The 13,068-nt window shown below is 48.7% G+C and overlaps 1 protein-coding gene across 5 annotated transcripts in view; it reads right to left on the bottom strand.

Moving 5' to 3' along the window:
* Positions 1–13,068, bottom strand: part of CCN6 (cellular communication network factor 6) — an 18,472-nt gene extending 5,404 nt beyond the window's left edge. For all 5 annotated transcript variants that reach the window (XR_005028275.2, XR_008992906.1, XM_057489496.1 and 2 more), the window contains exons 1-3: positions 12,924–13,068; positions 5,389–5,686; positions 1,436–1,678 (exon numbers count right to left, since the gene is read on the bottom strand). Coding sequence is in view for 3 of the 5 variants with exons in the window: in XM_057489496.1 (XP_057345479.1) it covers positions 1,436–1,678; positions 5,389–5,686; positions 12,924–12,971 (589 nt within the window). In the remaining 2 variants the exon portion in view is untranslated. The remainder of the gene's footprint in view (positions 1–1,435; positions 1,679–5,388; positions 5,687–12,923) is intronic.

The following is a 13,068-nucleotide window of genomic DNA, read 5'->3' as shown; positions in this document are numbered from 1 at the left end:
TACAGGGTGTGATGTCACTGCATGCATCACGCCAACCGAGCAGAAGCCGGACTCCGACTGCAGACTGTCTGCAGTTAACTAAACATACAAATTACTACAAGTGTACCTGAAGTGTTTGTCACTGTGCTTAATTTTAAAAGCCAAACTCCTCTTTGGGCTCATAAATACAGTTTCATAGTTAAGCGGAGGATAAACATTAGGCTGGACGTATACTTTCTTTGAAACATCTAGACCTAATATCTCATTTACAGAGAGCACTTTGAGAGATTCTGGTTTTTGGTATAGTGAAGTCCTAACCACCAGGAATGACCATCTGACACCTCCTGTGGCCAGGTTCCCAGCGAAACCACAGCAGTAGCTACACCAGGAAGACCAACTTGAACTCGGCCCCAGGGCTCTCCGGGGGAGCCCACTGCCTGGGGAGGCTCATGCCTGGGCTCTGAGCACTCCCGCGGAGCCCCACAGGTCCACTGCAGTTTTTACATATCTAAAACTCATTTCTCTGATTATAGTTCCTTTTATTACATTTCCACGTAAGTGAACTTGAGAGTTTTTAGCACAATAAATACTCCTTCCATATTTCCATGGCACCTTTCATTCACTAAGACCTAAATTTCAAAAAAAGGCATTCTTGATTTTGGGTGAAAACAGAAATGTGAAAAATAACCAGGCATCAATATCAAGTCCTTCCTCAAGTGTGCATTATTTACTGGTGTTTTTTTAAATTCTGTCCCTAGAATGCCCTGGCACTTAAGTCAGATGCTGGCTTAGAGACACCAGAGTACAAGGCCTATGAACACACTGACTGAATCGCCAGGTGCTCAAGATGAGTGACAAAGCGTCTCACGACAGGTTCCTGACTACATTCGCACCTCTGTAAGCCCATTTTACAAGGCCTGTGTGTGTGTTATTTAGAGAAAGAGAGGTGGTAATTGCACAGCTTTATTTTCAGGGTGAATGAAAGGATACTTTTATATCACCAGTGTGCTATTTTTTGAGCAAATTCAAACCATTTCCTCAAATATTTTTAATCAGTTGCCTTTCATTTCTGCTTTTATCATGTAGAAAAGCTGCCTTTTAAAAGTTTGGGAACGGAGTGGTTCACACTTCTTGCCCATAATGTAACAGTACAAATAAGAGTATCCAGGCTACATGTGAATATTTGGTGCATTTGTAGTAAGATTTGAAAAGAGTTTTTCTGACCTAGTAGAGCTTTTAATTTTAAAAACTGGGATATTTTACTAGAAAGATCTAAAACATTACAGTTTACCTTTCAGATGCTTAGAATATACCTCCTGCGGCACGGACTGAGTAAGATGACAACCTCACACTGACCACTGATCAGAAGTATCTGCTGAGTGCATGTTGCATGTAAAAGGAATGGGAAAGAAACCACAAGAAATCACGCATGAAAAACAGCTGTACTCAGGAGCACCTGGCATTGTTTTGTAGCTTGTTGAAAGCTGCCGTTGGAACGGTCTCAGGCCACAGTTCAATCGATCAGACTTCTTTCCACCTCTCACCCCAGAGCAGGGACTGTCAGGCAGCTTCGGTATGAACAGAGGTGTGCATCCAATGGCCCCACTCACACAGAGGCAGCTAAACAGGGGACTGGGCTGAAACTCTTGGCCGTTCCGGTAATGCACCCTGTTGAACTCACATCCCACAGCTACGAGGTCTGAAAAGAGATGCCAAAGAAGCCAGAACTGGTAGTCTGAGACTGCCCGTTATAAACCACAGAGGCAACAGCTATCCTATTTATGAAGTATAATTCCCAATTTCTTAGGCCCCACTTGGAAGGTCCTTCACAGTACATGTAAAAGATTGAGAATGACACATCTCCCAAATGGTCACTTTCAGAATTCGGATCAAGTACGGGCCCTGTTCTGGAGTAAAGTTGATTTAAAATCACTATGAGTAATGAATGGATAAAGAAGATGTGGTATGTATACACAATGAAATATTATTTAGCCATAAGGAGAAAACAAATCCTACCATTTGCAACAACATGGATGGAGCTAAAGGGTAGTATGCTCAGGAACAAATCAGCAGCAGACTCAGAATCCAAGAAGGAACTAGAGGTTACCAAAAGGGAGGGGGAAGGGATTAAAGGGCATTATGATCAGCACATACAATTTAAGGGGGTCACAGGGAAGGCGGTACAGCGAGGAGAAGACAAGTAGTGACTCTATAGCATCTTACTACACTGGTGGACAGTGACTGTAATGGGGTGTGGGGGGAACTTGATAATCTGGGTGAATGTAGTAACCACAATGTTGCTCATGTGAAACCTTCATTAGATTGTACATCAATGATACCTTAATTAAAAAATAAAATAAGTAAAATCACTATTAATATACCGGTGAGAAAACGACTAAATCTGAGAGATGCCTGGTGGGTGGGGAGACCCAGGTTTCCCCACATGTCCAACAATAAGCCAGGACATATTCTTTGGAAGTTGAATAGATGAATGGCTGAAGAACTTGTACTCTTTAATGACTGTACTGCACAGCACCTGATTTTTTTGTTAAGATAATTGGAGGAAACTCACTTCCTCTGAGATGTATTCTTGACCCAGGTCAGCAGTTCTCAAAGTGTGGCCCCTTGCCAGTACCTGAGGCCCTTTCAGAGCATCAAGGTCAAAGCTCTTTTTCAGAAATCTAAGCCATGGCTGACTTTCCCACCGTGTTGGTTTTGCACTGATGGCACAAAGCATTGGTGGCTGAGACTGCTGCTGGCACCTTGGCGTCAGTCAAACTGTACAGGTCAGTCACTGTATTTTTCCTTGCCATGCACATGGACTTAAAAGAAGCTGTTTTACTTAAGAATGTCCCTGATGACAGTAAAAATGACTAATTGTATTAAATCTTAACTATCAAATACCTATCTAATATTCCATGTGACAACACAGGAACTAAAATACAACATTTCGGTAGGTTCTGTACCAAGGGCAGTCATCACCTGAAGAAAAGCACTTGTGCTGGGGTCTGAGGTATAGGCCGAATTGGCCACCTCACTGGGAATTTCACCTGAGGAGGTGACTCACAGGTAAACCGTGGTCATTCACACCTGAGTATCTGGCAGGCAACCTCCTGAACATCAGGAGAGGGCCTGGCATTTCAAGGGAAACAACAGAGTGTCTGTTGCCAATGATGGAATTCAAGCTGGCAAGCAAAAATTAGAATCCTGGGTAACCTGTATCCGCCTTTGAGATCTTTACAGCTACCCAGTAGGTAGACTTTTCTGATGACACTGGTATTGATTAATATGACTTTGAAAAAATACTGCGTAATTGAGGGTATCAACATCTGAAACACCTACAAACCCTCGTTCTGCACGGACAGCTTCGCAGTGACACGCAGGGACAGCACACCTGCAGGAGGGGAAGACCTGTTCCTGAGGGGAGACCTGTGTGTTTCGGTGCCACAGAATCTGACAACTCACAGATGTGGTTTCAGAGTCCATGATGGAGCTGCTTTTTAAGAAACTACCAGTTCAAGTTTTAATGTAATATCAAGTTTTAATGTCAAAAAAGATTATTTACAATTATCTGAAAAGTCTGTTAAAATATTCCTTCCTTTTCCAATGTTATTACCTGTGTGAGTCTGGATTCCCTTCATATATTTCAATAGATTGAAACAGAAGCAGATGTGAAAATCTAGCAATCTTCAGTTAAGCTAGGCATTAGTGAGATTTGCAAACGTAATGAAACAATTCCACTCTTACTAAATTTTTCTGTTTTGGAAAATAAATTTTTTTCATAACATTATTCCTATTGATTAGCCATGGGTTTGTTATTTTTTAATGAATTAGTAAATATTTTAAAATTTCTAATCCATTCAATACTAACAGAGATAAACAAAAGCTCTTTTGGTCCTCATTAATTTCTAGGACTAAAGAAGTCGCCTTCAGACCAGAAAGTTTAAAAACCATTGCTCCACATCGTAGATTAGCACATTTTCTATAAAGGGCCAAAGGTAAATATCTCAGCCTTTACAGACCACCAGGTCTCTGTTCTGACCACTGCGGTCTTGCTATTGGAAAGCAGCCAAAGGCTGTATGGCACCGAGTGGGTGTGTTCCATAGAAGGTCATTTAGAGCAATGGGCTGTGAGCTAGATTAGCCTCTGGGGGACCAGTTTGTGACCCCAGTTACAGAGGATCTCCACCTACACCCTCAGTCTGGGCCCTGCTGAAATACCCATCACACTGCATGTGAAGTTAGCTATGGAAAGATGTCTGACATGATGAGCTGACGGTGAGGGTGGGGCCGGTATCCCACACACACCTCCCCGCCGTGTTCCCAGGTCACAGGGGAAGCTCACTAAGTGTGAACTGTTGGTGAAATAACTTGCCCTGACTTGGAAAAAGGAGTGTCCTGAATGCCAGAGTCCAATACGTTGTGTTTTCCCTGTGGAATTTCCACAAGTAGCTAACATTTTTGAGAGTCTACTGCATACAGATATTGTGCTGGTGTTTTGGGTTTTGTGTCACTATTTCATTCGATCCTCCTACCAACTCTATAAAATAACAAGTACATGTGATGTAACTGAGGTTCTGAGAAGTTAAGCAACTCGATCACTCAGTAGCTACAGCCCCAAATGTGAGCCTACGTTCTTAACCAATGTAACACAGTGCTGATAAAGTCATCAGGCTATCAGACTTGTACAGCTCTGTGCATTCAGTCCTAATCCAGACTTGCTCACAACCAAACTGGTAGTAATTTGCCTTCCCAGCTGGACTTCCCTATAGAGTGACTAAAATGCCCAGCTGACACAAGTATTTCCCTTCCCCTAGAAATTTTATTTTTAATCCTAGATAAATTAGCACCCTAAACTATTGTCACGGTGTCTCCAGAGCTAAGCCCCATAAAGCTGAAGGTCCAGTTGTGATCTTAGGCACCCTTACCATATTTTTTTTTTTCCTTAACAAATCTGCTTCAGCAAAAAGTACAAAACCTTGATGGTTAGTTCGGAAGCTACAATTAAAGCAGTATGTCTGAATATTTGATATACATCCTAATATTTTAAGCAAGATTACTTTTTAGTTACAGAAAAGGCTGAATTCAGATTGCTTCTTACAGTACTTACAAAAGCTGTCATTTTGGGGTACTTCAAGAAGTCAGACTTTACATAATTTCTCATATTTTTATCATTAAAAGCAATTACCTGAGGAGCTACAGGACCACTTCAATGCAAAAAAATAGTCTGAACGTGTCAACATCTGCTCATTTCACATGGTGCCTGCCCAGTGTGATGAGGCCAGCCCACTGGTGCATAAAAACTAAACCAACCTCATATTTAGCCCAACTCAGCTGGTTATTCCAAATTAACAATTGCAGAAAAAGCCTGTCTAGACTCAACCGTTCTAGCGGTCCAGAGTCACTTACGTGCACACACTCCGGTCTCAAACCGAGGCCTGTCTGCTGAGTAGTCACAGTACAGCCCTTTGTGGGGGTCGCAGAGGTCAGCTTCATTGCAGAAGTCCCCTGGTTGCTTGGCACAGATTCTACAGCATCCACAGCCGTCCCTCACGGAGCTCACACCAGGGGGGCAACGGGGCTTCTCAAGAGGGCATTCACAGGGCCAGTGGCAGAACTGTTTGCGGGGGGGCACCGGCGATACCTCCCCAGGCCTGCCTTCAGGTGTTGTGCCCGAGGGCCCAGCGCCCTGTGCCCTGCAGCAGAACTTCATTTGATGATAAAGGTGATGTTAGAAATGACTCCTCAAACTCATTTCAGAGGTTCTAGAGAACCAGACCACCCCAAGACTGGAGGATACAGTGTGGTGAGCTGCAGTGACAGTCCGCATCAATCCCTCCCCCTTGACCTGCTCTTTGCCCCACTTCCAACACGTCGGGCGCTCACTCCTTGGTAACTGATTGATCCTCTCGGTCTCTGCTAGTTTCACCCTCTGAACATCGGAGCCCCGCAGTTAAGCCCTCTGACATATCTCGAACCTCCCACGCCAACCTCTCCCCATGACAGGCACAGCGACCTTAACGGAACCAAGAGTAAAGTCACAGCTTTCCTTCCGATCTACTTCTTCGTGAATGTCCCTGTCTGAGCAAACGCCAATTTCATTTTTCCAAATACCTTGGAATATTCGGAAATGAAGGTCATTTCTGACTCTTCTCTCACATTATATATACATCCAATCCCATCAGTAAATTTTGTTGGTTACATCTTTAAAATGTACCCACTCTATTCCTGTCTTAATATTCCCACTGTTACCACAGTGACCCAAGCTGCCAATATTTTTCACTTAGATGATGAGAGTCTCCCAAAGGTTCTCCTTGCCTCCTGCTTTGTCCTCTGTATTCTCCATTCAGCAGAATGATTTTTTGTTTACAAAAGTGGCAAAAATAAACAAGTGGGACTACATCAAACTAAAATCTTCTGCACAGCAAATGAAATAATCAACAAAATGAAAGGTCAACCTACCTAATGGGAGAAAATATTTGCAAACTTTATCTGATAAAGAGTTAAAATCCAAAATATATCAGGACCCATACTCAGTGGCCAAAAACTCAGTGACCAAAAAAACACCCCAAAAGAACCAAATAACCAAGTAAAACATGTACAAAGAAACTGAATAGGCATTTCTCCAGAGAAAATATACAAATGGCCAATGAAAAGATGCTCTGCATCACTCATCAGGGAAATGCAAATAAAAACCACAATTAGATACCACCTCACACCAATTAGAATGGCCACTATCCAAAAGACAAGAAATGATAAATGTTGGCGAGGATGTGAAGAAATGGGAACCTTCCTACACTGTTGGTGGGAATGTAAACTGGGGCAGCCACTGTGGAAAGCAGTATGCAGGTTCCTCAAAAAATTAAAAATAGAAATACCATACAACCTAGCAATCTCACTTCTGGGTACCTATCCAAATGATTTGAAATCAGCATCTCAGAGATACCTGCACTCCTGTGCTCACTGCAGCTTTACGCACAACAGGCAAAATATGGAAATGACCTCAATGTCCACCCATCGATGAACAGATAAAATGTGTTAAATGCAGACAACACAATATTACTCAGCCTAAGAAGGAAATCCTGCCACTTGCAACATGATGGATGAACCTGGAGGACATTATGCTCAGTGAAATAAGCCACACTTGGAAAGACAAATACTGTATGATCTCACTTACATGTGGAACTAAAATAGTCAAGCTCAGAGGCTGAGCGTAGAATGGTGGTTTCCAGGACCTGGGGGAGGGGGAGGTGGGGTGGTGGTGATCAAAGGGTATTAATTTCAGTTATGCAAGGGAAATATTTTTCTGGGGATCCACTACACAGCAGAGCACCTATAACTAACAATACTGTACACTTAAAAGTTGCTGAGAATAGTAGCTCTTATGTTAAATGTCCTTACTACGTGAAAATAATGAAGGGGGCAGGAGGAAACTTTGGGAGGTGATGGATATGTTCATGGCTTGGATGGTGGTGATGGTTTTATGAATATATACTTATCCCCAAACTCACCACATTGTATACATTGAATACGTACATCATTTTCCATGTCAATCGTACCTCAATTCATGTCACTCCTTGCTCATAAGGGGTGGCTTCCCATTTCAATGTAAAATTCACACTCCCCTATGAGGCCCTGCAGTATCCGATGCCCACTCCGCCCTTACATTGCCTACTACCTGAAGGGCCCCCACCCATAAGATGGCGAACTTCCTGCTTCTCTTCCGGGTCCTCAGTTCCCACCAGCGCCACCTGAAGCCCAATCACCCCTCGCCCCCCCTAATCCCAGCACCCAGCCAATAGCCACCAGCCCCGTAGAAGTGACACCTCAATCACCCCATGCCCCTTCCTATATAACCCAGCACCTTTCCCCAATAAAGCGGAATTCTCCAGTGAATTGCTGCTGTGTGTCACTCCTTTCCTTTCATTGGTGCCGAAACCCGGGAGACGGGACACCCCAACTGGGCCCCGTCTTCCCCCCGACACCAGCAGCAGCTTGCCCTCGTCCTCTTTTCCCTGCGCTGGCTCCTCACACTCACCACTCCTCTTTGGCCTTTGGGTAAGTTTTCCCCCGGAGCGGGCCGCTCTTCCCCGAGCTATCGCAGCGCCATTGACCATGATCGTCCGGCAAGGCCCTGACGCTCGGGGACGAGGAGGGAGCTCTCCCCACCTCAGGCCTTCACGGCTGCGGCGGACCCCCAGGCCCCTCCTCCGACAGCCATAAACAAGGGGACTCCTTTGCGGATGAGAACGCTCCCTTCCCCCCCTCCTTCCGTTCCTTCCTCCGAAAATTCCTTCCACTGAAAATTCCTAGTACTAGGTTCCTCGTGACCCCGGCACTCTGCCTTCTTAGAGAAGTCGGGGTGACGACCCACACTTCCTAAGAAACCGACTCATATACGAGTTTCCTCAGACCCCCAAGGACCATCGGGGACGCCCTTTGTCTCCGTGCGGTCTGCTCCCAGTCCGAGGGTCTCCGTTCGTCTTCCCCTGTGTGTCTCCTTCTCTGTCCTTTAGCCATGGGAGCCTCCTCATCCCTCCCTGGAAGCTCACCTCCTGAATGCCTGCTCAAGCATCTAGCCACCCTCTCCCTGACGCCTGATATAAAACCAAAACTTCCCCGTAAATACTGCTCCCAAGATTGGCCGACATGCCCCCTAGACAATCACAACCAATGGCCCGCAGGGGGAGCTCTTGATCCTAACATCACTCGCGATCTCTTTAACTACCGCCAGCGCCTGAAAAAATGGAAGGAGATTCCCTATATCGAGGCTTTCCACCTCCTCCTCGCACCCCCCCCCCGCCTCCCCCCAGGTTCTCCCAGCCTGCAAGCCGTCTCCCCCGCAGAAGCCTCCCGCCCACTCCCTTCCCCCTCCTCTCCTACCACAGCCCCTCCCCCTTCCTCCACCACCATCTCCTCCCCTACCTCACCCCCCTGCAGATCAAGCCTGAGCCCTTCAGCCCCCCTCTAACTAAGTCCCAGGAGCCTCCTCCGTCTTTGCCCCCATCACCTGTTTCTCCCCCACGGACTGAGCCAGAACCCTTCAGTCCCCCACCGCCGTGGGTCTCCGCTCTCGAGATATCTTCACCTGCTGCTTAATAGCGGGTCTGAAAAAGGCAGCTCGTAAAGTAGTCAATTTTCAAAAGCTCCAAGACATAATTCAAAGGAGGGACGAAACTCCCTCTGAGTTCTTAGACAGACTCACTCAAGCCCTATTACAGTTACCAGCCTGGACCCAGGAACACCTGACGGGAGACATGTCCTTATGACACACTTCCTGGCTCAAAGCTACCCCGACATTAAAGCTAAACTCAAAAAGTTAGAACAGGGCCCCGCCACCCCACAGACTGACATCCTAACAGTGGCCTTTAAAGTCTTCCATAACCAGGAGGAGGAGAAAGAACGCCGTAAACAAAAGGCTGATCAGGCCAATTTCCAAATGTTGGCCCAGCTGATAAAACCACAACCTGGCCGCCCTTCTATAAACAAGCCCCCCCCCCCCAGGAGCTTGTTTCAAGTGCGGAAAAGAGGGACATTGGTCAAGGGCGTGCCCCTCCCCCAGATCTCCTACCACCTCATGCCCCAGATGCCACAAAAAGGGCCACTGGAGGTCTGATTGCCCAACCACCCAAAGGGGAGGCTGGACGAACAACCCCCATCCTAAGCCCGCCGTAGTGGGGCTGGCAGAGGAAGATTGACGGGGCCCGGGGGCTTCTCGCCCGACCATTTCCATCACCAAACAGGAGCCCAGGGTTACTTTAATAGTAGACGGTCACCCCATCTCCTTCCTCCTAGATACAGGAGCCACCTTCTCAGTCTTGCGGTAATACCGGGGCCCTACCACGCCTGCCATTACTCCTATAGTCGGGGTAGGAGGTAAACAGATTTTCCCATTAAAACCCCCCCCCTTTTATGCACAATCCAAGACAATCCCATACCTTTCTCCCACTCCTTCCTGGTTATGCCCCAGTGTCCCATCCCCTTACTAGGAGGGACATCCTTTCTCTCCTCCATGTTTCCATAACTATATCTACTCCCACAGCCCCCAGTACCCCCTTTCTGATGGCCCTCATAGCCGACGACCCCCCTCTACCCAATGAAGCTCCAGTTCCGCCCTCATACACCCTGTAAATCCCAAAGTTTGGGACATTACAAGCCCCTCCGTGGCTCTATGTCCTCCTGCCTCTATCAAATTATGTGACCCCTCTCAGTATATCTGTCAGGCCCAATACCCTCTAACCACTTCAGCCCTCATAGGCCTCCAACCCATCATTCAAGATCTTTTAAACAAAAATTACCTCAGACCCACTCACTCCCCATTTAATACCCCCATATTAGCTGTTAAAAAAATGGATCTTTCCGCCTTGTCCAAGACCTTCACCTCGTCAACATGGCCATCGTCCCTATCCATCCCTTAGTTCCAAATCCATACACCCTTTTATCGCGGATCCCTGCCTCGGCCTCCCACTTCTCAGTCCTAGATCTCAAGGATGCTTTTTTTTTTTTTCTATCCCTCTGAACCCCTCCTCCCAAGATTTTTTACAGAAAACGACTCCTCTCTGACCTGCCCGTTCCCAAAACCAAGACAGAAATCCTTTCCTTTCTAGGCCTGGCTGGGTATTTTAGAGCGTGGATCCCTAACTTCTCCCTGACGACCTCAGCAAGGGCCCCCCTGAAGAACCATTATCCTCCTCACCCCGACACTCCTTCATTAAGCTCCGTGGAGCCCTTGTGGACGCCCCAGCTCTCCATCTTCCTGATTTGTCGAAGCCCTTCTCATTATACATTCATGAGAGGTCCAGTCAAGCTCTAGGAGTCCTAGGCCAATATTATGGCCCATCCTTTGCCCCAGTAGCTTATCTTTCCAAGCAATTAGACCCCACAGTTCGGGGATGGGCCCCCTGCCTACGGGCATTGGCCGCTGGACAGCTCTTGCAGAAGGAAGCTCACAAACTGACATTTGGGGCGCCCCTTACCATTCTGTCCCCACGTCACCTAAAGGATCTCTTAACCTACAAAAGTTTACAGACTCTCCCTCCCTCCAGACTCCTGACCTTACTGTCCTCTTTCCTCCAAAATCCCGTTCACCCCCTTTGCCATCCATACCTGAATCATGACTTTTTCCTCCTTTACTGCTCCCTCGCTCTCTCTCGCTTTTTTTCCTCATTCCTATTGTCTTCCCCCCCACCCCAGCCTCCTTTGTATGGCGATTCAAAGTCAGACAGACTTACACACAGCATCAAACAAAAGTTACTGCCCTCATTGCCACATCAGACTGCCCTCTGAAAGGCTGCTCCGAGCCTTTATACCTCCACTTTCCTCCCTCCACCGAAGTGTTCACTAGCAGCTACCTTTATTCTCCCTCCCTCTGCTTCCTCTATGACCAAAAACAAGCCTGTTGCAGGCGATGGCCAGACACCTACGGGGATGTCCCTACTGGTCTTGCGCCATTCACTACATGGGTAACTCCCGGTACCCACAGTGTTACTCCTCCAACCCATTCTCTTCAATACCAACAAACCCCTTCCTCACCTGGCTGTGGCCCATTGCAGGCCCTATAATAATCATTCTCCTCGCCTGTCTCTTCTTGCCTTGTAAAGTTCATCAAATCCCAAGTCGGTAAAATCTCTAATCAAACTTTCAACCAGCTTTTACTCAGGAACTACCAGCTTTTAGCCACAGAAGATCCCTCACCCTCACGTGACCTCACCACACGCTGAGATGGACCCCTCTCTCCGCTGGAAACTGTTCCTGGAAACAAGGCCACAGGCGCCTGGCTTCTGGCACCCGTATCCTCTTGGCACCATTAGAATCAACAAGTCCTCGACCTATGGTTACAGGGAACCTTCACTGATTTCCAACCTGAAGAAGTCCACATCTACTCGTCCTTACTGTGGGGAGTCCTATCAACCCTTTCCCCCCAATCCTCAAGCCCTCACTCCCTTCTCCACCCCCCCCACCCCGTTCAGCAGGAAGCAGTCAGAGAGAAAGCAACGTCCACAACCCCATAGAGGAGAAAGGGGGGAATGAAGGGCCCCCACCCATAAGATGGCGAACCTCCTGCTTCTCTTCTGGGTCCTCGGTTCCCGCCGGCGCCACCTGAAGCCCATTCACCCCTTGCCCCCCTAATCCCAGCACCCAGCCAATAGCCACCAGCCCCGTAGAAGTGACACCTCAATCACCCCATGCCCCTTCCTATATAACCCAGCACCTTTCCCTAATAAAGCGGAATTCTCCGGTGAATTGCTGCTGTGTGTCGCTCCTTTCCTTTCACTACCACTCACCCCTCACTTGCTTCACTCCGGCCACAGGCTGAAGCCCGGAGCCCAGAACCCTCAGGCCGAAGCCCAGAGGCCGGAGCCCAGAACCCGCAGGCCAAAGCCCAGAGGCCGGAGCCCAGAACCCGCAGGCCAAAGCCCGGAGCCCAGAACCCGCAGGCCAAAGCCCGGAACCCGGAGCCCAGAACCCGCAGGCCAAAGCCCGGAGCCCAGAACCCACAGGCTGAAGCCCGGAGCCCAGAACCCGCAGGCCAAAGCCCGGAACCCGGAGCCCAGAACCCGCAGGCCAAAGCCCGGAGCCCAGAACCCTCAGGCCGAAGCCCGGAGCCCAGAACCCGCAGGCTGAAGCCCGGAGGCCGGAGCCCAGAACCCGCAGGTCGAAGCTCGGATGCCGGAGACCGCAGCCGGGAGCCCGGAACCCGCGCCCTGACGCGCGTCCCTAGGGTCAGGGGCTGCTCGCGCAGCTCGGGTAGGAAGGCGACCACCGCGTCCACGAGACACTCGGCGAGCACAGGGGTTCCCCTGCCGAGGAGGACGGCCCTGCCCCTGCCGCGTTCCCCGAGGACTTCATCCCTCCGCTCCCCCCGTCTTCCTTTCCTGTTTTGGACCCGAGGAACTAAGACCCGCGGTCGGCTCGGCAGGGGAGGCGTACGGACGGGGACGCACCTGCGGCAGGGCGGCGACGAGCAGCGCCGACAGGAGGCGGCTCCGCATGTTCGCCGCCGCGCGCGCCGCGGGCCCGCGCTGTCCGCCGCCGCTTCCTGTTTACCTCCGCGGGGCGGGGGCGCGCGCCCCGGGCGGGGGCGGCGGG

The sequence above is a fragment of the Manis pentadactyla genome, chromosome 12, assembly GCF_030020395.1.
Source record: "Manis pentadactyla isolate mManPen7 chromosome 12, mManPen7.hap1, whole genome shotgun sequence".
Taxonomy (NCBI): Eukaryota; Metazoa; Chordata; class Mammalia; order Pholidota; family Manidae; genus Manis; species Manis pentadactyla.
This window is presented reverse-complemented; position numbering and strand designations above follow the sequence as displayed.